General features: G+C 48.1%; 9 protein-coding genes across 9 annotated transcripts; 4 read left to right on the top strand and 5 right to left on the bottom strand.

Moving 5' to 3' along the window:
• Positions 1-3899: 3899 nt before the first annotated feature.
• M406DRAFT_321922 (uncharacterized protein) lies at positions 3900-4316 on the bottom strand (the record flags this gene model as incomplete). The annotated part of the gene is made up of 2 exons (XM_040919574.1): positions 3900-3985; positions 4139-4316. The coding sequence occupies 2 exons, from the start codon at positions 4314-4316 to the stop codon at positions 3900-3902; spliced, it is 264 nt and encodes an 87-aa protein (XP_040776347.1).
• Positions 4317-7614: 3298 nt separating this feature from the next.
• M406DRAFT_329296 (ADP-ribosylglycohydrolase) lies at positions 7615-9789 on the top strand (the record flags this gene model as incomplete). Its single annotated transcript, XM_040920412.1, has 1 exon — positions 7615-9789. The coding sequence occupies one exon, from the start codon at positions 7615-7617 to the stop codon at positions 9787-9789; it is 2175 nt and encodes a 724-aa protein (XP_040776346.1).
• Positions 9790-9989: 200 nt separating this feature from the next.
• Positions 9990-11078, bottom strand: M406DRAFT_67834 (uncharacterized protein; the record flags this gene model as incomplete). Its single annotated transcript, XM_040925102.1, has 1 exon — positions 9990-11078. One exon carries the CDS (start codon positions 11076-11078, stop codon positions 9990-9992), a length of 1089 nt encoding a protein of 362 aa, XP_040776345.1.
• A 400-nt stretch (positions 11079-11478) lies between these two features.
• On the bottom strand, positions 11479-12167 carry M406DRAFT_321921 (uncharacterized protein). The gene is made up of 2 exons (XM_040919573.1): positions 12039-12167; positions 11479-11946 (listed from the first exon to the last, which is right to left on the bottom strand). The coding sequence occupies exons 1-2, from the start codon at positions 12103-12105 to the stop codon at positions 11762-11764; spliced, it is 252 nt and encodes an 83-aa protein (XP_040776344.1). The 5' UTR covers positions 12106-12167; the 3' UTR covers positions 11479-11761.
• Positions 12168-12942: 775 nt separating this feature from the next.
• Positions 12943-14999, bottom strand: M406DRAFT_355903 (MFS general substrate transporter). The gene is made up of 5 exons (XM_040923291.1): positions 14924-14999; positions 14766-14856; positions 14581-14671; positions 13466-14452; positions 12943-13387 (listed from the first exon to the last, which is right to left on the bottom strand). The coding sequence occupies exons 1-5, from the start codon at positions 14964-14966 to the stop codon at positions 13148-13150; spliced, it is 1452 nt and encodes a 483-aa protein (XP_040776343.1). The 5' UTR covers positions 14967-14999; the 3' UTR covers positions 12943-13147.
• Positions 15000-17500: 2501 nt separating this feature from the next.
• On the top strand, positions 17501-18167 carry M406DRAFT_54414 (uncharacterized protein; the record flags this gene model as incomplete). The annotated part of the gene is made up of 2 exons (XM_040924537.1): positions 17501-17852; positions 17915-18167. Coding segments are annotated over exons 1-2 (330 nt in total), but the record flags the coding sequence as incomplete, so codon positions are not given.
• A 94-nt stretch (positions 18168-18261) lies between these two features.
• M406DRAFT_350969 (uncharacterized protein) lies at positions 18262-19098 on the top strand (the record flags this gene model as incomplete). The annotated part of the gene is made up of 2 exons (XM_040922590.1): positions 18262-18699; positions 18772-19098. 2 exons carry the CDS (start codon positions 18262-18264, stop codon positions 19096-19098), a joined length of 765 nt encoding a protein of 254 aa, XP_040776341.1.
• A 328-nt stretch (positions 19099-19426) lies between these two features.
• M406DRAFT_234864 (uncharacterized protein) lies at positions 19427-19849 on the top strand (the record flags this gene model as incomplete). The annotated part of the gene is made up of 2 exons (XM_040916001.1): positions 19427-19563; positions 19681-19849. Coding segments are annotated over 2 exons (306 nt in total), but the record flags the coding sequence as incomplete, so codon positions are not given.
• Positions 19850-25218: 5369 nt separating this feature from the next.
• On the bottom strand, positions 25219-25929 carry M406DRAFT_27294 (uncharacterized protein; the record flags this gene model as incomplete). Its single annotated transcript, XM_040918165.1, has 2 exons — positions 25219-25384; positions 25469-25929. Coding segments are annotated over 2 exons (627 nt in total), but the record flags the coding sequence as incomplete, so codon positions are not given.
• Between the last annotated feature and the right edge of the window lie 186 nt (positions 25930-26115).

The raw sequence follows: 26115 nt of genomic DNA, 5'->3' as shown, positions 1-26115 counted from the left end.
CTGAAAATCTTCAAATCTAGCTTTCTTCCTTCTTAAACTTCTCTATTCATTATTTATACAGATAATTATTGATACAAATAGCTTGATTGGAAAATATTACAAAGTTTTCTAGCTAATTCTGCTTGAAGATTTCATTTTTAATATTATTCTTGAATTCTTTATAATAATACTTTATAAGATTCTTATCTTTCTATAGAAATTATGCTAAAAGCTGCTTAAATCTGATTATATAAACAGAAGCTGATTTGATCTGCTTGAGATTCATAAGCTGCTAAGCTGTAATATATTCTTTATTAGAATTATTAAAGATTTTCTTAAGAGCTTTCTCGAAGCTTTCAAAAGAATCAAATATATTCTTGGTATTCTGGATATATATATTGGGATTGTTCTGATGCTCCAAGTAGTTGCGTAGAAAAGGCTTGTATTAGATAAGAGTATTTTTTTCGAAATGAGTTTCTGTAAGAATAATTTTCTTAGATTCCTTGATAAACTGAGTTTTATAGTGCAGGAAATATGCTCTGCAGTGGATAAGGAATTCATATAGTATCTTTTGATTGCTGTTATACATAGCAGGCTTATTCATCTTATATGCTTTTCCAGCGCTACTGATGATTACAGAGATAGACTGCGCCTGCTGAGCTTGTTAAGCTAGCTAAGCCTGTTAGTTAGCGATGGTAGCGCTCTGAGCCTGCTATTGTTCGCACAGATTCTGGATATACTGAATAAGCTAGTATATCTGGTTAATCAGTTCTTCCTGAGTAGAAGTGCATGAGAATGAAGAGGTTTCTGGAGAAGCTATTGTATTCCGTATTGCTTAAGGGGATAATACTGAACTATTCTTGAACAAGAATTATTAAAATGTAATAAGTATTATAGCAATCCGAAGATTCCTAAGTATACAAAGAGATTTATGCTAATAAAAGCAGTATCAAAGTATTAAGTTCTTGAATATGGAACTATACAAGTCTTAATAAGTGATGCAAGTATTTACTGCTTTTGAAGCTACTTAATATATGAAACTGAATACTTAGATTGATAACTGAAGAGCTATGTATTGAATCCATCTAATGGTAATGAACGTATTCTTATATATTCATCTCTTCAGTACAGCTCGTTGGGATTGCTAGCGAGCTTAGCGATTCAAGGTATGAAGCTTGTTGGGATTGCTAGCGAGCTTAACGATTCAAGGTGTGAAGCTCGTTGGGATCGCTAGCGAGCTCAACGATCCTCCCTTCTTTACAACCCTAATCCTGGATTATATAATCAATGCTTTGTTAGAACGTTGGGTTCTTGATATCTGATTCTTGTTACTTGTAACTTGTTTTCGTAACCTGCATGTTGGATGGGTTATAACACTAGATTTCTGAGAAAACTATTCTGAATCTTTCTTACTCAAGAGATATATTAAGCAGTTGTTATTATAGCAGAATATTCAGCTAAGACTTCTGTAATTAATAGAGTTTAATACTTGCTTTAAAGAGATATTTTTGCTCAGTTAATTAGATTTTTATTATTAAGCAATATTTATCTGATATTCTTTCTGAACTAATTGCTATTTATTCTTTCGAAGTTGATAGCAATTGCATACAATATATTCTTATTTATTGCAGTTGTAGCAAGTAATGCTATTTCTCTTGCTATACTATTTGTTAGCTATATTGAGTTCTATGGAATTAGTATGTATAGTACTGCTTTAAGCTATACTGCTATATTAATTGCTATTCTTATTTTGAAGTTTCTTGCTTATATTAGCTGGAAATCTCCAAATCTAGCTTTCTTCTTTCTTAAACTTCTTCATTCATTATTCATACAAATAGTTATTAATGCAGATAGCTTGATTGGAGAATATTGCAAAGTTCTTCAGCTAATTCTGCTTGAAGATTTCATCTTTAATATTATTCTTGAGTTCCTTATAATAGTACTTTATAAGATTCTTATCTTCTTATAAGAGTTGCGCTAAGAGTTGCTTGAATCTAATTGTATAAGCAGAAGCTAACTTGATCTGCTTGAGATTTATAAGCTGTTGAGCTGTAATGCATTCTTTGTTAGAATTACTAAAGATCTCTTTGAAAGCTTTTTCAAAGCTCTTAAAGAAATCGAATATATTCTTAATATCTTGAGTATGTATGCTGGGATTGTTCTGATGCTCTAAGTAGTTGCATAGAGAAGGCTTGTATTAGATGAGAGCATTCTTTTTGAGATAAGTTTCTGCAAGAATAACTTTCTCAGATTTCTTAATAAACTGAGTTTTGTAATACAGGAAATATGCTCTGCAATAGGTAAGGAATTCATGCAGTGTCTTTTGGTTGCTATTATATATAGCAAGCTTATTCATCTTATATGCTTTTCCAGCGTGTCAGGTGGAAAGGTTGCAAAGGCAATGTGGCGAGGTCTTTTCTCTCTTTCAGGGGTATACAATCAGAATAACATTGAAGCCTAAGGAGCTAAGTTCTGCTCAGCAGTGCTGACGTAGCTAGAAAGCCGCTTTATAGCCGCATATTGCTTAGTCATCCGTAATCCAGCTAGCTTAGCTAGCTCTGAGCCTTGCTGGCATAATCGGCCCTGACAGATTATCCTCCCTTATCAGGCCTTGTTCTCAAGGCCTTTGAGGCTTCCAAGCTTTCGTTGCTTCCAGGCTTCCGTTGCTCTCAGGCTTCCGTTGCTTCCAGGCTTTCGTTGCTCTCAAGCTTCCGTTGCTTCCAGGCTTTCGCTGCTTCCAGGCTTTCGCTGCTTCCTAGCTGCTCCTACGCCTTCTCAATGCTTCAGGCTCTTAAGATCTCTCAGTGCTTCAGGCTTCTCAAAGCTTCTCAAGATCTCTCAGTGCTTTAGGTTTCTCAAAGCCTCTCAGATCTCTCAGTGCTTCAGGCCTCTCAAGGCCTCTCAAGATCTCTCAGTGCCTCAAGCCTCTCAAGGCTTCTCAAGATCTCTCAAGGTCTCTCAGTGCCTCAGGCCTCTCAAGGCCTCTCAAGATCTCTCAGTGCCTCAAGCTTCTCAAGGCTTCTCAAGATCTCTCAGTGCCTCAGGCTTCTAAGCCACTCAAGGTCTCTCAAGATCTCTCAGTGCCTCAGGCCTCTCAAAGCTTCTCAACCATCTCCCTCCTTCTCTTCTGGCTTCATCCCCAAAGCCTGTAAAAAAAAAATCTCTTTTTAATCACATTCCAGATATAAGTTTTCCGAATGCAATATCCGTGCTATATACGCTGCTTAGTCGCTATTCCCTCAGCGCTTTATCCAAGCACTCTTCAGAACTTAAAGCTATTTGATATAGATTGCAAGCCTTCTACCAGGAACTTGATTTGTAGCTAAGAAGCTCAGCATCCAGAACAGCATCCCTGCAGCTATAACAGATAATTATAGCTTTCCATCTTGAAAGTTGCTCTCTAGCAACTCTAAAGCTATTACTACATTTCGCTTCACTACTAAACGCAGAAGAATAATTAGTTTGCAACTTAATATCCAAGCAACTTCAGTTGCTAAGCAAATACTCCGCTTCAGCTCTGCACTCTCACTCAAATAGCAAAGAGCATACTCTTGAAAACAGAAGATACTCAGATCTACTACTTACTTACTCTGCTCTCTCGCTCGAATAGCAAAGAATATACTCTTGAAAACAGAAGATACTCAGATCTACTGCTTACTTACTCTGCTCTCTCGCTCAAATAGCAAAGAATATACTCTCGAAAACAGAAGATACTCAGATCTACTGCTTGCTCACTCTGCTCTTTTGCTCGAATAGCGAAGAATACATTCTCGAAAACAGAAAATACTCAGATCTATTGCTTGCTTACTCTGCTCTTTCACTCGAATAACGAAGAACATACTCTCGAAAATAGAAGATACTCAGATCTACTGCTTGCTTACTCTGCTCTCTTGCTTGAATAGCGAAGAACATACTTTGTTCTAGCTTAGCAACTCGAATGCTCTGAATCTCTTCTGAACACTTCTCGCATGCTGCTTGCATACTGCTTGCTTGCTATTTGCTCTAGCTTAGCAACTCGAATGCTCTGAATCTCTTCTGAATGCTTCTTGCATGCTGCTTGCATACTGCTTGCTTGCTGTTTGCTCTAGCTTAGCAACTCGAATGCTCTGAATCTCTTCTGAATGCTTCTTGCATGCTGCTTGCATACTGCTTACTCAACACTGCTTGCTCGCTATATACTCTAGCTTAGCAACTTGAATGCTCTGAATCTCTTCTGAATGCTTCTCGCATACTGCTTGCATACTGCTTGCTCGATACTGCTTGCTCGCTGTATGCTCTAGCTTAGCAACTCGAATGCTCTGAATCTCTTCTAAACGCTTCTTGCATGCTGCTTGCATACTGCTTGCTCGCTGTTTGCTCTAGCTTAGCAACTCGAATGCTCTGAATCTCTTCTGAATGCTTCTTGCACGCTGCTTGCATACTGCTTGCTCGCTATTTGCTCTAGCTTAGCAACTCGAATGCTCTGAATCTCTTCTGAACGCTTCTCGCATGCTGCTTGCATACTGCTTGCTCAGCACTGCTTGCTCGCTGTATTCAAGGCTTGAAAGCTCGAAAATCGAAAGCTCGAAGGTTAAAGATTCGAAGATTAAAGGCTTGAAGGTTAAAGGCTCAAAGGTTCGAAAAGAATAGTAGTCTGATTATTTGCTCTGCTCCTGCTTAGTATTAGCGCTGCTCCTAGGGAAAAAAAAAGATAGAAAGCCTCGCTGGATTGCCTCCTTTAAAAGGGCTAGGTTTCAAACTGTCAGATGGAAAGGTTGCAAAGGCAATGTAGCGAGATCTTTTCTCTCTTTCAGGGGTATACAACCAGAATAATATTGAGGCCTAAGGAGCTAAGTTCTGCTCAGCAGTGCTGACGTGGCTAGAAAGCTGCTTTATAGCCGCATATTGCTTAGTCATCCGTAATCCAGCTGGCTTAGCTGGCTCTGAGCCTTGCTAGCACAATCAGCCCTGACACAGCGCTACTGGTGATTGCAGAGATAGACTGCGCCTGCTGAGCTTATTAAGCTAGCTGAGCTTATTGATTAGCAATAGTAGCGCTTTGAGCCTGCTGTTATTCATACAGATCCTGAATACGCTGAATAAGCTAGTATACCTGGTTAACCAGTTCTTCCTGAGTAGAGGCGTGCAAGAACGAAGGGATTCCTGGAGAAGCTATCGTATTCCGTATTGCTCAAGGAGTAATACTGAACCATTCTTGAACAAAAGTTATCAAAATGTAATAAGTACTGCAGTAATCTGAAGATTTCTAAGTATACAAGAGGTTTATGCTAACAAGAGCAGTATTAAAATATTAAATTCTTGAATACAGAACTATACAAGTCTCAATAAGCAATGCAAGTATTCACTGCCTTTGGAGCTATTAGAGTAGAGAATAATCTGATACTTAGATTGATAACTGAAGAACTATCTAAAGGAAATCTATCTGGTAGTAAGAAACGTAAATCTTTATATATCTGGTTCTTCAGTTTCTTGCTTGCTGGTGATTATTTCAGATCACCACTGATTATTCCGGATTACTACTGATTACTGAGCGCTGGTGATTACTAGTAATTGCTCTATTGCCTGATTAGTTGGCCCGTAATCCTAACCCTGGGTTACATAATCCTTGTGAGTTATCTGATATTGAGTTATAATATCTAGTTCTTGTTTGCCTGTAATCTGTTTTCGTGATCTGTATATTGGATGAGTTATAATACTGTAGCAAGAATACTGATAGGGCTTCGCTTCCATGATATATCATCGGGTAGTAATATGAGTCTTACTAAACGCTTGAAAGATTTTCACAACTTTCCCTGTCTTGAGGATGATAGCCAAATAATAAGCATAGAGATTCGGAAAGATTGTATGCAACAAGGTTGGGAATTTGCAAAAGCGCTCTTTTCTTTACTTAAGCATGTGCTATCCGTGCTGCTGTCTGTTGGTGGGAGCTTAGTAGCTTCTGCAATATCTGTAATCCAGGAATTGCAAGAGTGAGAAGCTATATGGGAGAGAGACAGTATAATAATCTGCGAGTATGATGCTGTTTGAGATATGAGATAGCCTGGTAGCACATCAGATAGGAAAAACAAACTTGAAGAAAGTTAGAGAATGTCTTATATTCTAGAGGTATAGCTGGAGCGGATATCTGATAGCAGTAAGAGCAATCTTTCAATTTTCTATAGTTCTTCAGTGCATGGCTCTATAATGATTTAGATGAGATCCATCTTCTAGTTATAATTGATGTTGCTATTATTAAGGCTTTTCTATTATATGTTATTCAATAATCTAGTTGAAAGGGTTGATGTTTGAATGATGATTTACTAGTAGTAGACTCTGTATTATATTTATCTTTTCTGTAGTGATTATATATTCATTACTAATATTTATGAAGATATTTTCCAAACTCTTTATACTCTGAAGATTAGATATCCGCTTCCAACTTGCTCGAGTATTGTACTGTGAAGGATCGGATGACTAGAAGGAAGATGATTCTTGTATACTGCTAGAGAATCTAAGATTTTCTCCTGCTAGATTTGTTAGCATAGTTATTACTATCTGATGCTTAATATATACAAAAATCGTTTTTAATAGCATTATAGTTATTTTCATACAGTTGATATTATTTGCAACTATCTTTGCAGTAGTTTCCTGCAGCGCTGAATGAGAAGCTGATTCTTGCTGGAGGTGTTGCAGTAACCGGTAATTCTTCTCAAAGCATTCTAGTTCATTCATAACGCTGACCATATCTCTAACCTTAAGCTATTCTTTAATATATTTGTTCTTTATATCTGCAGTAATGCATATGCATTTTCAATCTACACATGCCTAGCAGAACTTAGTATTTTTTACTATAGAATATTAGATTTTGTAGCTGATTAATAGCACAAATGTTTTGCATATATGATTAGTTTGCATTAGCTATAATAGCAATTGTATTTTCCATTTATTAGAGCTCTATTTTGAGGCATTCGATATATGGAATAGAGCGGATTGCTGCAGTTAATGCGCTATATGCTAGTTCTGTTGCAGGTGAAGCTATAGAGCTGAGTAGTCTGGATGCGTCTGCCTAGTGTGGCAGACTTGAGATGAAGCGACTTTTCATAGGCATCCCAACAAACCGGGTGGTCCACGTGCGTCTTTGTGTTTCTGAGGATAGCAGCTATTTCCTGGCGGATGGGTTGGGGAGAGAGCTGAGCGAAGCGAAGCGAGGGGGGGCTTGCGAAGTAGGGGCCCCTCTTCAGAAAAAATGGAGGGTATGAAGATAAGGAAAGAAAAACAGGAATGGATACAGCTATCCACAGTCTATTATAGTAACAAATGGCGCCCGCAACCGGAGTAAGCTTGCTTGCGGAGGCTCTACGGTATTTCTAATTACAAACACGCGGGTGAATCGTTAGACATGTAGAAACGCTTGTAATCGGCGATCATTCGATTGAATGCTCACCAAGTCGGCCTACAAACCGTAGTTAAAGCCGACGTCAAGCCCGTCACCCCGCATACTTGAACTTTGCCATCTTTGGGCTACTGTTGCGGCGGGGATGACTTTAAGAAACAGCCATCAACCCATGTAACGCTTTTCTTGCTTCTAGAAAAGTCTAAGCCTACATACTTCTGCCTCTTCTACCCAGGCTTCCACAGGCCTCATCTTGTGTTCCCATGGCTCCACTCCCAGATGACTATCTCGAACGCGTCTACGCCGGCGTCCTGGGAAAACTCATTGGCGTCTATCTAGGCCGCCCCTTCGAAGGATGGACGCACCAAAAGATCATGGAGACGCTTGGAGAGATCCGCTTCTACGTGCACGACCACCCCAACGTGCCAGCGTCCCCCTTCAACCCGGCCCTCGGCTCCGCCCGGGACCACGGCCTGCCGCTGGTGGTCACAGACGACGACGTCTCAGGGACCTTCACCTTTGTCCGCGCACTGGAGGAACACGGCTTCGACGCCGAAATCACGAGCGAGCAGATCGGGAAGACGTGGCTCAACCAGATCATCGAGGGACAGACGATCCTCTGGTGGGGCGGAAAGGGTGTCTCGACGGAGCACACAGCGTATCTGAACCTGAAGAACGGCATCCCCGGCCCCCGGAGCGGCGCCATCGCCACCAACGGCCGCACGGTGGCCGAGCAGATCGGGGCGCAGATCTTTATCGATGGGTGGGCGATGGTTGCTCCTGGGAACCCGAAGCTGGCTGCTCGTCTGGCCAGGGAGGCGGGCAGTGTCAGCCACGACGGCGAGTCGGTCCATGCCGCGGTTCTCTGGGCTGCGATGGAGGCGGAGGCTTTTGTTTCCAAGGATGTCGACCATCTGCTTGATACAGGACTTGCATTTATACCGAGTGACTCGGCGATTGCTGGGCTGGTGGCAGATGTCCGTGGTTGGCATGCTGAGGAGGGTAGCAGCTGGCTGGCAACGAGGCAGAGGATCGAGGACAAGTATGGGTATGACAAGCACTGCGGTGTGTGCCATGTCATGCCGAACCACGGCATTATGATCTTGGCACTGCTTTACGGCGGCCACGATTTCACAAAGGCAATGCACATCATCAACACTTGTGGCTGGGATACGGACTGCAATTCGGGCAATGTGGGTTGTCTCGCTGCCTTGATGCATGGTATGGATGCGTTCAAAGGTAGCACGGATTGGAGAGGCCCTGTTGCCGACAGAGCCTTGATATCCAGCGCAGATGGAGGTTTTTCCATCGCTAATGCGGCCAGTATTGCCATTGAAGTTGCGAGCCTTGGCCGACGGATTGCCGGTGAAGCGCCTCTACCACCAGCTAAGAATGGGGCACAGTTCCACTTCAGCCTTCCTGGCAGTGTTCAAGGTTTCAGGGGCAGTGGCTCGATCCCTGTTACTCAAGAGTTTGACGAGAATGGGGATAACGGTCTTGTCATAAGCTGCTCCGACCTGAAACAGTCGCATGACCCCATTGAAGCCCTGACGGACACCTTCATGGGCAAGGACGTGTTGAAGATGCCTCTATATCCTCTGATGGCATCGCCTCTTGTCTATCCTGGGCAGACTCTGAAAGCAAAAGTCCGCCTACCCAGCAACGGTTCCTCAGCAGCTAGTGTGTCCCTCCGTATCAAAGCCTACGGACCACAGGATGAACTCAGGACTACGGATGGCGAGCCCATCAGTCTTGCGCCTGGCGAGGAAAAAACCCTGGAATGGACTCTCCCGGATGACTTCGACAGCCAGCCAATCCAGGCAGTTGGTATTATCGTGCGCACGAGGGATGACAGCTTTACGGGCAAGGTGGTCCTGGACAACCTTGGTTGGACAGGCATTCCAAACATGGTCTTGAAAAAACCATCGATCGGTGGACGTCCTGGCCAGTTCTGGCTGAAGGCATGGGTCCGAGCAGTGGACAACGTGCACCCCTGGATGGGTTCTCTCTTTTGCATCGTGCAGAACCGTGGAGAGGGGATACTTGTCCATGGTACGCGTGATTGGACAGACTACCATGTTACTGTTTCTGATTTTACTGTTAAACTCGGACAGTCCGCTGGAGTCGCCGTCCGCGTCAGGGGCCTCAACAGATACTATGCTTTGGTGTTCTCTGGCAATGGCACCAAGGTTTCTCTGGTGAAAGCTCTGGACGACAAGAGGATTGAACTAGCTTCGGCAGACCTATCGTGGGGACTGGATGAGAAGTATGAGGTCACCGTACGGGCAATTGGGTCGCAGATCGTGGGGTCTGTTGGTGGAACTGGAGTCGAGCTGACTGCTGAGGATGACCAGTTCCGTGGAGGGGGCTTGGGTCTCGTAGTCACAGCTGGGTCATTGTCAGTTGGTCCCATCAAGATCGAGCCAGCTGGTACTTAATAGCTTGTATCAAGAAGTATATGTATCTGAGGGGGTTTCTTATTGGCTCATTTCTGGTTCAAGTGGGCTGTATCTGCGTAGCAAAACCAAGGCTTTGTAATCCATCGAATAAACCATCAGCCACTGATCCCAATCTGTTTATCTTTATCACTGCCAACCACTTTCTTGTACGGTATCTTCTGCCCTAGTGTAACGGCGGATCAGCCCTCCAGTCTCATCTCCTTTAGCAGCTCGTTGACGCTCTTCCGAGGAACCTTCTCAGCATCTTGCACACCCTGAACGTTGATATCAGGCGGAGTCAACTGAGTATTGGCTACCTCATCCATCTCAAACTTCACGACCGCCCATCGGTAGCTCATGCTCATCTCCCACGCAGCTGGGGCCCGTTTCTGAAGCTTGACACGCCCGTGCCGGTCGACAGTGCTGAACTTCTGCTCCAGCATTCGGTAGGTCTCTTGACTGTAGGGCGCGAGGAACTGTAGACGCGTGATCTTGTGGTAGCCTATGAAGCGGAAACGGCCCCTGTGTAAGTTGGTCTCTTCGAATATGGCGATGGGGCAGAGGTTGTAGGAGGATAGATTTGGGCTGTAGCTTGAGGGTTGACTGGGCGTGGGCTCGGGCTGCTCATTGGCAGTGGGGTGGTCCGTATCGTCCGATCGCTGCAGCTCGCAGTTATCGACCTTGATTCTTGATTTGTTCTCGGTTGACTCTTCATCACCAGTCTTTGTCTCGTTCTCGGGAGTCGCCTTCTCGCAGACAGTATCTGTCGACTGGATGTTCTTGTGCTTTTCCTCAGACTCTCCCTCGTTTGTGCCCGTCCGTGTCACCGCTGCTTCACCTTGGCCAATCTCCTTCCCTGCCTCATCGTTGGCCGTCGTAGACTTCGCGGTGGGGCTCGTTTCGTTCTCGAACTGAGCGCCTCCAGGGAGTAGAGAGATGTTGGATTTGACGAAGATAATGCCATCGCTCTGCCATCGAGGGTTTGCGTTCTTGAATAGCATGACATACTTGAGTTTGTCAGGCTCGGTGGATGACGCGTTGAGTGTTGCGTGAGACGTGGGCTGGCTGGGCAAAGCAGATGTGTCTCCGTCAGGGCTCTCAGACGGTTGATATTTGGCTGCGTAGTACTGATGAACATCTGTGTGGCGGTAGAGTTGCTCCTCGAGGGGCGTAATGCGAACTGTCTGGTCTGAGGCCTTCTTATTAGTAGGTAGGGCAGCGTGTTCGCTAGTAGCAGACTGCTGCTGCTGCTGCTGCTTCTCGCGGAGGGCAGGAGGTATGTATGACATCGTGGCCGGTAGTTATTATCATCAAAGTTGGTGGACGGGGTTCTGGGCACTGTTCCTAATGGCAGACTGGCAGGACAAAGAGGTATGTGGTAGGTGGTGGTCAGGAACAGAGTGCTTGTTGTGTGGGGGTAGATGATAGTGGTTGCGTCTACTAGACTAGCAAGGCTTGAAGCTGGGTCGATTAAGTAGGAGAAAGATGGAGATGGTTTGATACCGTGAAGGGTTTGCACTGGAAAGGTGGTCGTGAATGGTTGGGTGTCGTTTTGCTATCAAAATTAGTCATCAACTGGGTCACTGCCTTTCACTTGCTTTCTCACTCTGTCACGCTTGCCTTTTGGTTGTGAACAGCATCACAAGTTCGAGACAGCCATGAGTGTTATTGGACAATCTTTGTTTGTGTTCAAATACATGTTTTGATCCGCAAAGCCATTTCTATTGCCTGGGCATAACTTGCTGATGCTTGCTAATTGTTCATCAATGACAGCTCACAAAGCACGAAACATTGAATCAACATGTATCTCCCCGATCATGGGTTGTGATGATGATTACCATAATTTCGGATGAGCCTGGTGCTGGTGGTTGGTGATGCACTTCCAATAATCAATGCCACTTGAACACTGCTTGAGAAATCATCAAAATTGATTCATCCCCGCCTCCTGCTTTCTTTCGGTGTGATTGATCTCTTATGACTCAGGTTTGGATTGACTGGATTCGTTCGACTTGCTCTTGAACAGACCCTTCATGTCTCCCCAGATGCTCGGTTTGCGTGGAGAGCTTGAGGCTGATATTGAGCTCCACATGCTGCTTCGACGTTGCCCACCCTGCTCTGATGGCAGTGGATACGAGATTCTTGCCTCAGCCTCTGTGCCTGAATGGAGACACAAATCATTAGAATGCATAACTCCGTATGACCGCACCCAGCGCAGTCGACGCCCATAACAGGGATGCATGGATTCTCACGTATGTTTCCAGCTCCGCCAATACCAAAAGACCTTCGCCGTTCTCCTTGTGCGGGATGAAACTTCATGTTTGCGAAAGGACAATATAATTACAGCGCAAGCTGAGGCATTCCTGAAAACAGCCAGCCAGCACTGGGTCGTCTCCTCGAGGGACAGTATTGTCGATGGTTGTCTGGTACGATGATATAATAAATCAAACCACACTCTCCTCTTCAAAAGGAGAAAAAAAGACTGCTTCGGACGACGATAAGTTGACCATCTTCGATTGGCCGGCATTGTGTCATTGAACGCCCATAGCGTCGCTTTAGGTTACTCTGTTTTTGGTTCTCCTCCCACATTGTTTGCCCTCATAGCGCCATGATCTACGGGCTTATGCACAAGTGGCGGTACACTAGATAAGGCTGGTCCCGTACGAGTAGGTGTAACGGTCGACAAGTGAAACATTATTCCCCGCGAGATCAAGAGCGGAGAGGTAAATGTGCCGAAGAAGCCGACGGACGGTGCACCATTTTATTTTTAGGGCTTATGATTATTGTCGAAACCGTGTAGTCTGATCTTGTATTGTATACAAATTACTGGAGAGAGACTACAAATTTAACCTTGTACCATGTTCTCTCACATCCATCATTTCATGAACATATTTCTTATTGCTTCATTATCATTGCTGTGGTCCTCTGTTCTACGATACCTCTTGAGCAGACATAGCCACTGGAATCCTGCATCTGAACCATGGTAAAGTGACACTATTAGACCCTGAATTTACCACCAATTTAATCGTCTGAACCGAAGGTCTTAAGGTCTGAGCAACACTTGCATTGCTGCTTTTAACCCCAAACAAATCGCATCAGATTTCGGTTTCTTCACACCATGCGAGCCCCATCACTAATGGTTGGCTTTAGGAGTTTGGAGAGTCTCGTTCAATCAATTTCTAAGCAAGTCTCAACTAGAGCAGCCGCCTCGCACTGTCAAGTCTAGCGTCCTCCTCTACAGGTATCAAAAAATATTCTCTTCCCACCAACCTGGCGCCTTGAGTCTCCCATACAGAACTCTATCATTAGGGCTAATTACACACGCACGCTTTCATCCTTCTCAACCGACCACTCAAGACCTCTAGACGCCTGTCACGACCTCAGGAGCGGTCTTGGTGTTATTCTCGTGCAGGTGCTCACCAACCACATGACCAGGTGGGAGGGCCACACCCTCGATGGCGCCATCCGAAAGATCCTCGACCTTGGTAATGTGCTCGACGTCGTAGTTGGTATCGCGAACGCCCCAAAGGACCCAGAAGCAGAGCGGCAGGGAGACAAGGAGCATGAGCCACGACACGAGATGCTCTCCGAGGTATGCAGTCTGCAGAGATTATATGTCAGCTATGTTGTAACTCCAGAGATTCAGTGTGGGTGCGAGTTTCGTGTAAATGCAACTCACCTTGACAGCATCCATGCCAAACGAGACGGCGGCACCAGCACTCTGCACGCCCTTGTAGTAACCCGCCATACGCGCAAGCTTGAACGGCTCGTTGGTCAGAGACGACATGGTGTAGTAGGCCAAGCCCTGATAGGTCGCATCCGCCATGTAGTACGCCATCAGCAGGATAATGGGACCGACAGAAACACCCACAGTCCAGTCCCAGGGGATCGGCTCGCCGCGGACCACGGTGTCGCCGCGCTTGAACTGGACCTGGAAACCCAAACCTGCCGCCCAGACGAAGCAGTTGAAGAGGATGACAAAGACGGCGGCGGTCAGGGCGCGCTTCCTCCGGCCAAAGGGCAGGTTATCTGTGAGCTGGCCGATGACGAGAGAGCCGACGACCTGGCCGACACCCTCGAGCAGGGAGACGAGGGCTCGGGTGCGGCCGTTGAAGAGGACAGTGACGATGGCGCCCTGGTAGGCGTAAAAGTAGTTGGAGGAGAAGAACATGGGGAACAGGGCAATCATGCGCCAGTCCTTGCACAGGGCCCACAGCTCCTGGATCTCGCGGTGCGGGGAGATGGCGTCCTCGAGCTCGACGACGGTGCCGTCGCCGCGGACGACGCTGTGGGGCGGCAGGAGGAGCCACGAGGTGAAGATGGAGGTGAGCATGATGATCATGAAGGCGAGGTAGACGCCGGTGGACACGCCGGGGAGCTCAGAGTGCGCCTCGATGCCCAGCGTGATGGACGCGCCGACAATGGTGCCGAGCTGGAAGATGGCCCAGAAGAGAGTGAAGGATCGTCCCTTGTCCTTCTCCATGGGGTAGGACATCATGATGGCTCCCTGGGCTGCCCACAGCAATGCTGCCGTGAAGCCGAGGATGGCGCCCGCGAGGATGAGGAACCAGCGTGTGCCGTGGACCTGGAACGCCCAGAGGCCGCCAATGTACAGAGAGTAACCCATGGTGCCGATTGAAAGGGTCATCCTGGGGCCGAGCACGTTCTGTAATGAATCAACCAAAGGCGTGTCAGCAACAACAAGCAGTAGTAGAAAAAGGCCTGCCGCTGTGCTGGGGATGTGGGAGGAACATCATGGCATCGCGACGGCGCGCAGCAGAGAACACGACTTACGTTGACTGAACCTGCAAATAAACCACCAATAGCGAAACAGCCGTAGAGAACTCCATTTGCGGTATCAGAGAGGGTTGTATCTTGTGTTCCACTGTATGCGGCACGAGAAAGGTTAGCCTATGCCCATTCACAGTCATGGATAGATGACCGCAGTCTCCAAGAGGAAGAAATTGAATGGCCCATACCCAGCGCCCAGACCGCTGACAGCGGAGAACATGCCCACCGAGCAGAATGTCACGAAACCGATGATGGCGACCTGGGTCCATGGCGAGTTATCTGAAGAAAATGAAGATCAGAAGGCTGCCAGCAGAGTTGGAGAATCACGAGTCTCTCCATGACATACATCGCACAGGGCCAACCTTGACCGCGGCCAGATTGAGAGGCATCTTGACCAGCTAGCTGTCTTTGTGACCGTTTCGAAGCAGCACGAAATCAGAGCCGACACGTCAAGAAGATGGGTCCAGACTTAGCTGTCACTGTGGGCAGTGACAAGACTATATCCTGGTAGCACCAGACGCCTATATAAAAAAAAATAAAAAAAAAGGAAGGAAAACAAGAAAAGAGAAGGAAGATTGATTAATTTCCAAAGCAAAAGGGATCAAAAACAGGCGGAGTCGCCGTGCAGGAACAGATCGCAGCCCTCCAAAGCCTTTTTATTTAAACTTTTGACCGACAGCACGGGCAGTGAAACAGTCGCGTGCGCTGACTGGTGAACGACACGAACAAGGAGCGGAGGGGAGTGAAGGGGTTAGAACAGCCAGCCAACCAAGTGAGAGGGAAACGTGGGATCTCACCCAGCCCCTGATAGACGGTGCCATGGGGTTGGACGGGGTCGGCCCCGGTTGCATTGAATGTCACGTTATATCTGCAGGGGTATTCACCACGCTTATCGACGTGTGGGTCTCTTGCGATTGTTGCATTCTGGCTGTGCCCGGCAGCTTTTGGAGAGGAAGAGGAGGAGGAGGAGAGACAGAACAGATGATTCTATGCAAGGTGACAGACAGGTAACAAACTCGATATCTTGCAAATCCACAAAAGTTGGGCCATAGTTTGACCCTTTGGTACGATGCATCAATCTCTCCAAGTTGAGGTGCATAACAAGACAGCGATAAGGGGCCGTGGCGAAGGATCCATCTATCATGGGTAAAGCTGATAGTGCAGTACTCTGGTACTGTCGTACCGCGGCGGCGGTAGCGGTGCTACTGCTGAAAGATCAGCCGACCAAATTGCCCGTTTGATAAACCCGGTCGATCACGGGCGCTCACTAATACCAGCCAGTGCTTATGGTAGTACCGCACAGCACATGGATAGTACTGTACTACTACTAATACAGAACCACACAGCAAAAGGCTCGTCGGGTCCGGATCTCGGCGTGGTGCCGGGATGATAAGAGTGGATAAAGGGTCCGTCGACTCGAGCAACGTGCATGTCAAGGTTGTCACGAGCTGGCGATGAGACCTAAAACGTATTCATAAACGTACGTGAATATCTAAAGAGTGTAACATGAACTCCAGTGTACTATGATACAGATGTGCGAGCTTGCCAAGGTCGATCGGTGGGGTCTCCAGCAACAACACCCAAATTGCAGGCTGCAACTAAAGACAGTCAGGGTTCTGGAACGTTGACTTGGAATCCTGCATGAGCTAACGGACTCAGGGGGCGCCTCTAAAGAGGAATGGCTTTATCAGGGCCAAGGGCTGCAACGATGCTTCTTCTGTGAGCAAAAGGTCAAAGTATGTTGTGAATACTGACTATATAGAATGCTACCATGTACTTAGTATATAATACGTAGCAAGTCGACGTCCGCGATGGGCGACATTGCTCACCTAAGACATGTACCTATCATATCAGGCTGCCGATGCCAAGCACGAGCATTTCTCAGTCAGCTTGCCCGTTGGCCGTTGACAGCAAATGTTTGTAGAAGGGTAGGCATTACATCTGCCGGCCTTTAACCACATCGGCACCGAAAGGCCAAGCCATGACCCCTTATGTGTAGTTGATTTATTGATGTCCTCAATTCTTACTCTCTTTATCACTTCCTTTCATTAGATCCGATATGCTTATGCTTCGTTCTTGGCCCTAAGATGACCCGTTAAAGGGTGAAGCAAGGACGGAGTGACCAAGTGTTTCCGTAGAGACCGGTGGGATGGCAAACGTTTGTCAAAAGCTACAGCATTGGCCGCCTAGGCAGTATTAGGCCTTTTAATGGTATTGACCACCAACGGAGGTGAACCAGAAAAATGAGGGAAAGAAGAGAGAGAAGAACCTCCTCCCCCCCCCAAAAAAAAGAGTCAAGGAGGGAAGAAGAGAGTTACCACAAGAAGAAAACGCATCAAGTTGGTACTAATGTCACATTTCGACAAGAAATATTCGCAACCAACCCACAGAACTGTAAAGTTTGAGACCATATCGGGAAGTCAAAGCAATTCAACGAAACCGTGATAAGGCGGCACCTCAGTGAAGTCAACATCATCAATTCCATGTCTGTGTGTCAATTATAAACTCACGTGCTATTTTCAATCAGCGTCGCAGGCGAACATTGGTGATTTTATGCTCACACACACGTCGGCATCTCCGCCCACACCACGTCCTTGACCGGTTGTACAAGCCCAAACGATGCCTTATTAAGGAGAAACGTATGAGCTGAGCACGTGGAAGTGGCTGAATGAGTGTTGAGATTGAATCTATCTAATACAAAAGGAAGATCTTCTAAGTAACTAAACCAGGCTCTGAGATGGTTTATGAGGGGACCAAAACAGAGGGTTAGGGTTAAATATGCCCCATTTTTCACACACCCCCCATCTGACTGGTCAGATGTGCCAGAAAAGTGGGTCTTTTGTGGGGTCCCCGCAGACGCGTTTAAGCTTATGTGGGCGCGTTTTACAGTCGCCTTGCCTCCTTCCAGTCCTCTTTCTTTTTCAACCAGCTCTTTTTCCATCTGTTTTCAAGGTTTTTGAAAGCCTCCGCGCGTCAATATGCCTCTTCTAGTCACTCCAGATTTCTCGTCAGGCGAGTCTGACGTTTCTGTCCCTCTCAGCGAGCTCAGTATGGCTGTTTCCGATGACAGCGACTCTGCTGAGGGCGAGATCCATGTGGCCTCTTCTGGTCCTTCTCCCGATGTGGAGACTGATGAGGATCCCTTGGGTGCAAACCCCAGCTCCCCTGCCAGCGTGTCTGAGTCGCATGGTGGTCCCTCGATGGCCACAGAGAAGAGCGCGAGCCCTGTTCAGCCTGTCTTGATTCCAACCGCTGGTCGGCACCCTCTTCCTGATGTGAGTATAGAAAGAGCTGCCTGGGGATTGGTATGGGCTGAACTGATTGTTCTTGTTTCCAGGGACGGCGGTCTGGCCTGCCTGCTTCAAGTCCTCAAGCTCCGGTCGAGTCGTCTGCCGCTCGTGCTGATACCCTGATTTTGCGTCCTTCGGTCGATGGTGCCTCCGATTCAGTCGGTGTTGGTCTTTCCAAGCGCTCTGGTGCTGGTTCTACGGGGATTTCTAGCCCGTTTATCGATGACGACGACGATGATGATGAAGACGGCTCTGTGCTCCTTCAGGAGGCGCCCAAGACTGTAGGTTCGCACCGCTTTTTCTTCCAATGTTTACCTGGCTGACCCTTTTTCAGGCTTCCGGTAGCCTTTCAAGTTCTGGGCCAGTCGCAACAAGGCCTGTGACCGAGCAGGGTATGGCTCGTTTGAGGTCCCAGGATGCGTTGATGCAGGAGCTTCAGCAGGAGCGCCTCGATGTGGCTGCTGGAGACGCCGCCAAGTTGAGGACTCCTCGGTCGCGAGCCAAAAAGACTTTTCCAGTGGCCACCCCTTCCAGTACTCCCGCTGCAGGTTCCTCGAAGAGCCAAGACGATGCTTCCTGGGGTGCTGTTCGCGATGTTCCATGCATTGGCTGTATCAAGAGTCTGGCTGCGAGCGGCTCTGATGGTTCCTGTCACGACCAGAAGGACTCATCTGCTGCTCGCTGTGCTCGGTGTTCGAAGGGTCACAAGTGTATTCCGGTCCCTTTCTACCTCATGCCTTTTGTGGACGAGCTTTATATGGCCAAGCGTGCGCTTGCTTCTGCTGAGGAGATGGATGCTCCTACGCCCTCGAAGAAAAGGACGCGCGCTGGAGTGGAGAAGGAAAACTCCACTCTCAACCTTGCTCCTCTGGGGACCCGATCCAAGCATGCTGTGTGGGCTTAGAAAGCTGCTCTTGAGCATTTTGAGGCGGGCAAGTTCTCGGAGGTTGACGAGCTGCAGAAGCAGATTGAGGCGCTCACGGAAGAGCGTGATGTGCTCCTTGCTGAGCAGGAGGCTGATCGTAAGGAGGCAGTTTCACGCTCTGCCAAGGAGGGGAAGGCCGTGGTTTCGGCTAAGAAGAAGGGAAAACAAGCTGCCGTTCAGTCTGTCTCGCGCTCTGTCGATGATCATCCTGTCGAGTCTTACCGTGAATGGCATCTGAAGCACGAGAAAGCCAAAGCTGATATCGAGGCAGTGCTGGCTACCCTTCACCCCCCACCTAAGGAGTGAGCCCTGTTCAGGCTTAGGTGTGCTCTAGGCTTTGGTGGATGATTGGGTTTTTTTTTTTTTTTTTTTTTTTTTTTTTTTTTTTTTTTTTTTTTTTTTTTTTTTTTTTTGTGGTTAAGTCCTTTGGTTCGTCGTTTGATGAAGGCTGCGCGCTTGGTTTGCGTGTTTCTGGATGATACCCCTGGGCTATAGGCCCTCGTTTTTGATTTTAACAAATGAAATTCAGTGATTGAGAGCACCCAAAAGGGGCCAATGTGAGATCGAGTTGCCCATCTGTGTCCCTTTAGGTTCCTTCTTGGTCCTCTGATTCAAGGCATGGCTGACATCCTGAAGGTTGAGGAGCGCTCTGAAGTGTTCGAACTGCGCTCGATTGAGGTTCTTGGTCAGTCCATCAGCTGGCATGCTCTGTGTTGGCATATATGAGACCTGGAATTTGCCCTTTTGGAACTCCTGCTTGAGCCACATTTGGTGTATATCCACATGGCGGAGCTTTGTGTTTATCCTTTCACGCTCTGTGACTACCAGCCGTATGGCTTGTTGATTATCACAGAAGATATTCCAGGGCTCGCCGAGGTTCAAGGTGAGGTCTCGAAAGAGGCGTTGTAAGGCGATCGTTTCCTTGGCTGTGGCCGAGAGGGCGTACAGTTCAGCCTCTGTGGTTGAGGTGGTTACCAGGCTTTGCTTTGTTGCTTTCCATTGTATAGGACCTCCGAATAGGCTGAAGATATATCCTTGTGAGGATTTTCGGTCCTCCGCATCGTCGGCAAAGGAAGCATCTCCGGCGATTAGCAGGGCTTGAGCCTCAGGGTGGCTTCCTCCGTACTGGATTGCCAGAAACCTCGTCCCGTACAGGTAACAGATTACTCTGTCTGCCTGTTCCAGGTGCTTTGGCCCTGGGTTTGTCAAAAACCTGGAGAGAAGAGCGCATGCAAAAGCCACATCTGGTCTTATCATGATAGCGGTGTACAGGATCGATCCAATCTTCTCCTGGTACTCCTTGATTTGGTCTTTTGATGCTTCCCCTTTCCATTTGACAAGCTCCCCAAGGTCCAGAGGCGTTGGGGGTGTTAAAGCTGTGTTGGCTGCAAGGCCAAACTTGTTGGCTATTTTCTCGATGTACGCATCGTGGACCAGGCTGATCGTGCGGTTGGCTCTGTCTCTGACGATTCGAACTCCCAAGAACCATTCCGCCGCTCCCTGATCCTTTACCTCATATGCCTCGAAGATCCCTTCCTTCACTCTGCGTGCCTTTGATGCCTGGTCCTGCGGATAGAACAGCAGGATATCGTCCACATAGAACAGGACGATCAGCTTGTTTGCTTTGTTGGTGAACATGCAGGGCTCTTCAGTTGAGGGCGTAAGGCCGAGATTTCGCAGAGTTGAGCAGAAGTGCCTGTACCAGAGTGCTGGCGAGTCCCTCAGGCCGTACAGTGCCTTTTCCAGGAGCACGATTTTCCCTTCCTCCTTGAATCCATCAGGCAGCTCACAGAAAACGCTTTCCTGGCTTTCCCTGCTGGCATTCAGGAACGCTCCGGTGACGTCCATCTGGTTGATCTCTAGGTCGAAATATGCTGCCACAGCTATAAGTGTGCGAAAGGAGCGCGCAGCCAGCGTTGCTGCATACGTGTCTTGAAGGTTGCTTGCTTTTTGCAGGTCTCCTCGCACACAGATTCGGGCTTTGAATGAGGTTAAGTAACTGTCCTCATCAAGTTTGTATCTGTATACCCATTTGAGTGGCAGTGGCTTCTCTTTGGCTTTCCCACGCTCGAGGGTCTGCCACACCCTTTTGTTGACCAGTCCCTGGATTTCTGATTGCATCGCTTTCCACCACTCGGTGTGGAAAGGACCGTTTCGTGCTTCTTTCCAGGTCCCAGGTTCGGGTGGTAGTTGTTTATGATGCTTCTTTTCAGCCGTCGCCAGCTCTGTGACTTGCTGAGGAGCATCAAAGTGCTTTCGCTGCGAGTGCGAGGCTCCTCTGCGTGTAGAGTTTGCCTCAAGTACAGCGGCTGCGACCACACTGTGTATGGTCTGAAAACGCCTATCCCATGTTCTGGTTGCTTCCTTTAGCTGATCAGGCAAAAAGGTAGCCATGAGGTTTACCAGAGCTGTTTGGCTCGTTACAAAGGCCGTGGCGAATGACCCTTGGTATTGGCGAGCTTTATCGATTGGTTTCCGTGCTCTGTCTGAACGCCGTGTGGGTTGAGATCCATAGATCTCGTTCCTTGTTCGACGACGTCTGGTTGAGGCCTGACCAGGCTCGTACCCTCGCGCTGCAGGCTGGCTCGTATCCTGAGCAGTAGATGCGCTGGTGGCTTGTTGTTCAGTACTTGAAGACGCCTGTTCAGTTGCTGAAACATCCTCGCTGCTTGCGGCAGCGCTCCTTTCTGGCTGATCCGTTCGTTCCGGTGCCTCGGGAGATTTTTCAGGAGTTGGAAGTCCTTGCACCTTATCCCCTGAGCTTCTTCCCTGGGATGGGTTGCTTTGCAAGAGCGCTCCATTGCCAGTCTCAGGTGCTCTCACCCCCGAGTTCCAACTCGGGATGCCTCCCGAGGGAGACTCTGAGGATGGGCCACTGTCCTCGTCGGACAGCGGATGAGGTCCTTGGTTTCGATTTGTGGCGTCAGGCCAGGGAACTGGGTCCCATACGCCTCCAACGACGATTGTATCCATGATTTCCTCGTCGTTTCCGACCTCTGGAACGATTGGTGCTGGCTGAGCACGAGATAGTGCTTCTGACGCCTCACCGCTGTTTGGGTCGTAGAATTGGCTCTCATCGAACAGAACATTGCGCACGGTTGCGACTCTCGCAAGCGCTGGAAGCCACACGCGGTACAGGTTGCTTGCAACGTATCCCACAAGATAGCCCTTGTGTGCCCTTGGTTCTGTTTTCATATCCCGTCTATGAGAGCCAAGTTCGCGCTCTTCTCGCAGGACGTATGCCCGGCATCCATATGCGTAGATCCTGGCCCAGTTGGGCCGTAGGTCCGAGACTGCTGTTCTGACTATTTCCGGCGCGTACCAACGAAAGTACTGCCTGAACCAGCCATCCAGAAGTGAATTTGGCGTTTCGGAGTGCTTGAGCATGGATGGAGAGATGTTGAACAGCCAGGTGGCTGCTTTCACACACTCTGGCCATAGGTCTTTCGGTAGTTTGGCTGACAACAGGAGGACTAGCGCACGCTCCTGAATTTCACGCCCGGCTCGCTCAGCAGCGCCATTTGACTCTTTCGTGCGCGGTGGAGTAACCTCCAGGTCGATGCCGTTGTCAGCGCACCATTGTGTGTATACCGTTTCGTATGGCCTCCTTATGACTGAGGAGTCTGCGTCCTGTCTGATTTTGCAGACGAAGAGGCGATATTGGCGTTGTACCCAGGTCTCGAATAACCTGAGCACATCGAACACTGTGGATTGTGCCTTGTTAGGTATCGGAAAGGCAAACAACTTGCCACTGTACTCGTCTTTGAGTATGAGAGCCCATTTTGAGCTATCCTGCGCTTCGTTATAGTCGAGGAGATCCCAACTAATGCGCCAGAACGGTCGAGGGCTGTGGTGTTCAGATCTTGCGCGTCGAATGACCTTTGTGATGCGCCCTAGAGCACAGTGTTCACAGTCAATTCGTCTGGTTCCGTTGATTCTGACACCACGAACTGAGTAGACGAGCTCCTTCAGGGCATTGGCACCCAGGTGTCCCGACCTTAGATGCCAAAGATGCTCTGAATCACTTCTTTCAGGCGCCTCATCATATGAAGGACGAGGGTGCCTGTTTCTTTTTAGAGTTGAGAACACGAGAACGCCAGCCCAGCTGTATGGCAGCGTGGCTGGAGCTCGAGAGTAGGAAGAGTTTGCAAAAGGAATGTATTCGAAGAAGACTAAGTTGAACTCTCTGTGTAGATTCGCAATCACCGCGCTCTGTTCAAGCGTTCCTGAGCGCAGTGTGCTATCTTTGCCACAGTACCAGATCCCTTTCTCGTATAAGAGAGCCTCAGCGATTATGTTGACATGGAAGCCATCTACAACCGCCACACGGTTGAGGACTAGGTCCTCAGTGCGTTCCCCTCGCCTCCCGTTCAGTGCATTTTTGAAGCGTCGTCTCCCGAATCCCCGTATTGGCAACGATGAGCTCCCTGCTTCCACAACTTCCGCATCCCTTGAGGGAGAAAAGGTGTTTGGCTCCAGGAGGTCGACGCTGTTGACGAGGTGTACAGCTCCGCAGTTATCCAGAACTGTGCTTTGGGAAAGGATGTGAGGTGTCTGAAACGGTGTTGAGAAGACTGCCGCGCTTGCTTGTAGCAATACTGCCTGGTTGAAGAGTTGAGGGTTGAAGACAGCGTTTATTTGGAGGAACTGAGGATGCCTTGTTTCAGGCTTGAGGGGTGTCGGATCTGGCATTTTGACGTTGTGGTTGAGAGGTTCTAGCACTCGACAGTGCCTGGATAGAGGTTCCTGTTGTTCTCCGTCCTCTGTGGGATCCCCCCTGTCCAGCCTTGAGGAAGCCATCCAGTCCTGATAAGGTCTGAACGGAGCTCCTGATAGTTTTTGCCGGCCAGCTTAGAGAGGATCTTCTTTCTTTGCTCGTCAGATGGGGCCTTGAAGATTGAGTCTGGCCTGACTCCGGTACAGGCGTACTCCAGCCTTCCGCAGCTCATGGGGCCCCATTTATGCTTCCTTTGATACGACTCGCAGGGGCACTTGTAATCTCCCTTTTCGCTCTGGCTGGAAGATCCACCTTGTTTCTTCCCAGATTTTGTGCCTGAGTTGCCGGATTGTGGGTTCTCTCCGCCTATAGTGGCGAACACTATTGAGCCTTTTTTCTGCTCAGGCCGAAGTCGGTGGATTGAAGCGAGATTTCGTTGAAGCTGTTCGATAGTCTTGATAGGCAGACCATCGTCAGGTGCCGTAGCGAGGAGATGTCGTTGCGTTTTGGCCCACTCTGTCTGGAAGCGAACTCCGACAGCGGCGAGGAAGTTATCAGAGCCCTGAAGTCCCTCAACTTCGTCAATGCCGTAAACCCGAGCTAGGTTCAGGAGATCCTGGTGCTGCCGGCACCAGTTTTGGAAATCGGTGCCTTGCCTGGTGGCCAGCTCAAGGTGATGGCGGTACTGGAGGCGAACGACCTGTTTCATGCTCTCCTCGGACGGACAGAGGTCTTTCTTCAGGTTCCTGAGCACCTGTTGAATCGAGGGAGACTTCTTTCCTGGATAGGTGTGCATGTGAGGAACGAGGACTGACGGAGGTACTGTTTTCTGAATCCAGTTCCACATCCTCTGTACGTTCTGGTGAGCACGCAACTGCTTGTTTTGACGAAGCTGAAAGCGTTTCATCTCCTGATCGTAGAGGATGGCTTGTTCCTGGATAGAGAGTGGCTTGTAGTTCTCCGTTATGGTGTTTTTGCGCTCCTCCTCAAGATCCTGAGTGAACTTGGAGAACTCGAGGTCGAAGTCTTCAGGTTCGAGAGAGGGCGCATCTGGGCCATCCGGGTCTAGGTACTCCCAAACACCCTTTCCCTTGCTCTGGGACTGCAAAATGCTGTACCAGGATGGAAAGGAGTAGGTGTCGGTGCACTTTACCGAGAGCGTGAGGTCGTCAGGTTCGCGCTCCATCGTGGGCTTTGATGGAGCGTGAGTATGACTGTTTGGGACAAAAGATGTGTTCTGAAAGAATAAGAAGTGAACGGCTCAGTCTGTTTCGATAGATAAGGGGAAGATTAAACCCGATTCTTGCGAACCGGGCTCATAACTAAGGAGAAACGTATGAGCTGAGCACGTGGAAGTGGCTGAATGAGTGTTGAGATTGAATCTATCTAATACAAAAGGAAGATCTTCTAAGTAACTAAACCAGGCTCTGAGATGGTTTATGAGGGGACCAAAACAGAGGGTTAGGGTTAAATATGCCCCATTTTTCACACTTATTTCTCAGCGGTCGCTTCTCACTATCCTCGAGCTGTGAGAATTTGCCACCGCCGTAGCCACGAGCGCTATAAGAAGTGCCACCAATGGTTCTCAGTTCAATATTGTGATTCTCGGCTCTTCTTCCGGGCCGGTGTCCTAATCCGCGGGCAGCCAGCTGTCCTGACCCGCCTCCACTCCTGCCGGATGTCGAAGGACTGCTGATCATTGGAATGCCCAGTCTCTCGAATACAGGCCTAAGAACCAGCAGACAGGCTGCAATTAAGTATACGCCTGGCTCGCACACTGTCCAGATGATCATCGTAACCCCATTCCACGTCGGATCGATGAATGGGTTCTTGTCGTAGAAGGCCACGAAGCGCAGAATGGATGTTATAGTACCACTAAGAAAAAGAAGAACAAGCTATTTGGTCAGCTCCACGGAAATGATGACACAGGATAAGGTTCAGCCACTAAAGGACACTGACGTGCTGCCAAAAAGGAATGTAATAATCACACCAATCCTCATCCCAGCAGATGCCTTGAGGTTCCATAAAACCGGCATCGGGAGAAGTAGCAACACAACATCCGTGACAATATTCGGAAAACTGCACCAAATATACAGAGACTCTGTATCGATGCAGTGTGAAATTTGCCCTTCCGTTGTTGCCCAATGTGCCGAGAACGGCATGCAGTCGAAGAGAATGGCAAGGGTCACTGCAAGAGACGTGCAGATTAAAACCCCCATCGTGATATGAATGACAAACTGCACCGGCCGTTGTGGGAATATACGCCTGTATAACAGACACACGGCCAGCTTGGCGAAACCCTCAGTAGCAGCGTACCACGTCGATATGGCCACCAGATATTTGAAAAACGTCGTAAGTGTTTCGGGTTCCGTTTCTGACAAGTACGCAGCATGTTTGCCAACTCCTCCTTGTCTTACGGATCCTAGCAAAATCTAGTCAGACGACTCATATTTTCTAGTCCTGATCCTGTGAATGTGTCTCATTACCTATAGCGATACCTCCGAATACAATTTGACCAATCAAGGCCGCGATGATGAGCCAATCACCCCCATCGTAAGTACTAACAACGAGAGTACGTGCGTAGAACCGCAAGGCAACGAAGATGA

The sequence above is a fragment of the Cryphonectria parasitica genome, assembly GCF_011745365.1.
Source record: "Cryphonectria parasitica EP155 unplaced genomic scaffold M406scaffold_4, whole genome shotgun sequence".
Classification (NCBI taxonomy): Eukaryota; Fungi; Ascomycota; class Sordariomycetes; order Diaporthales; family Cryphonectriaceae; genus Cryphonectria; species Cryphonectria parasitica.
Note: the sequence above shows the minus strand (reverse complement) of the source record. Positions and strands in the feature narration are given on the sequence as shown.

Excerpts from the sequence above, each read along its gene's own strand:
- M406DRAFT_321921 (XM_040919573.1), bottom strand. The coding sequence starts at position 12,105 with ATGAAGTTTCATCCCGCACAAGGAGAACGGCGAAGGTCTTTTGGTATT. Across the intron at positions 11,947-12,038 it reads TGGCGGAGCTGGAAACATAC|GCACAGAGGCTGAGGCAAGA; the intron begins GTGAGAATCCAT and ends GTCTCCATTCAG.
- M406DRAFT_355903 (XM_040923291.1), bottom strand. The coding sequence starts at position 14,966 with ATGCCTCTCAATCTGGCCGCGGTCAAGGTTGGCCCTGTGCGAT. Across the intron at positions 14,857-14,923 it reads CAAGGTTGGCCCTGTGCGAT|ATAACTCGCCATGGACCCAG; the intron begins GTATGTCATGGA and ends CATTTTCTTCAG. Across the intron at positions 14,672-14,765 it reads GTCAGCGGTCTGGGCGCTGG|TGGAACACAAGATACAACCC; the intron begins GTATGGGCCATT and ends TGCCGCATACAG.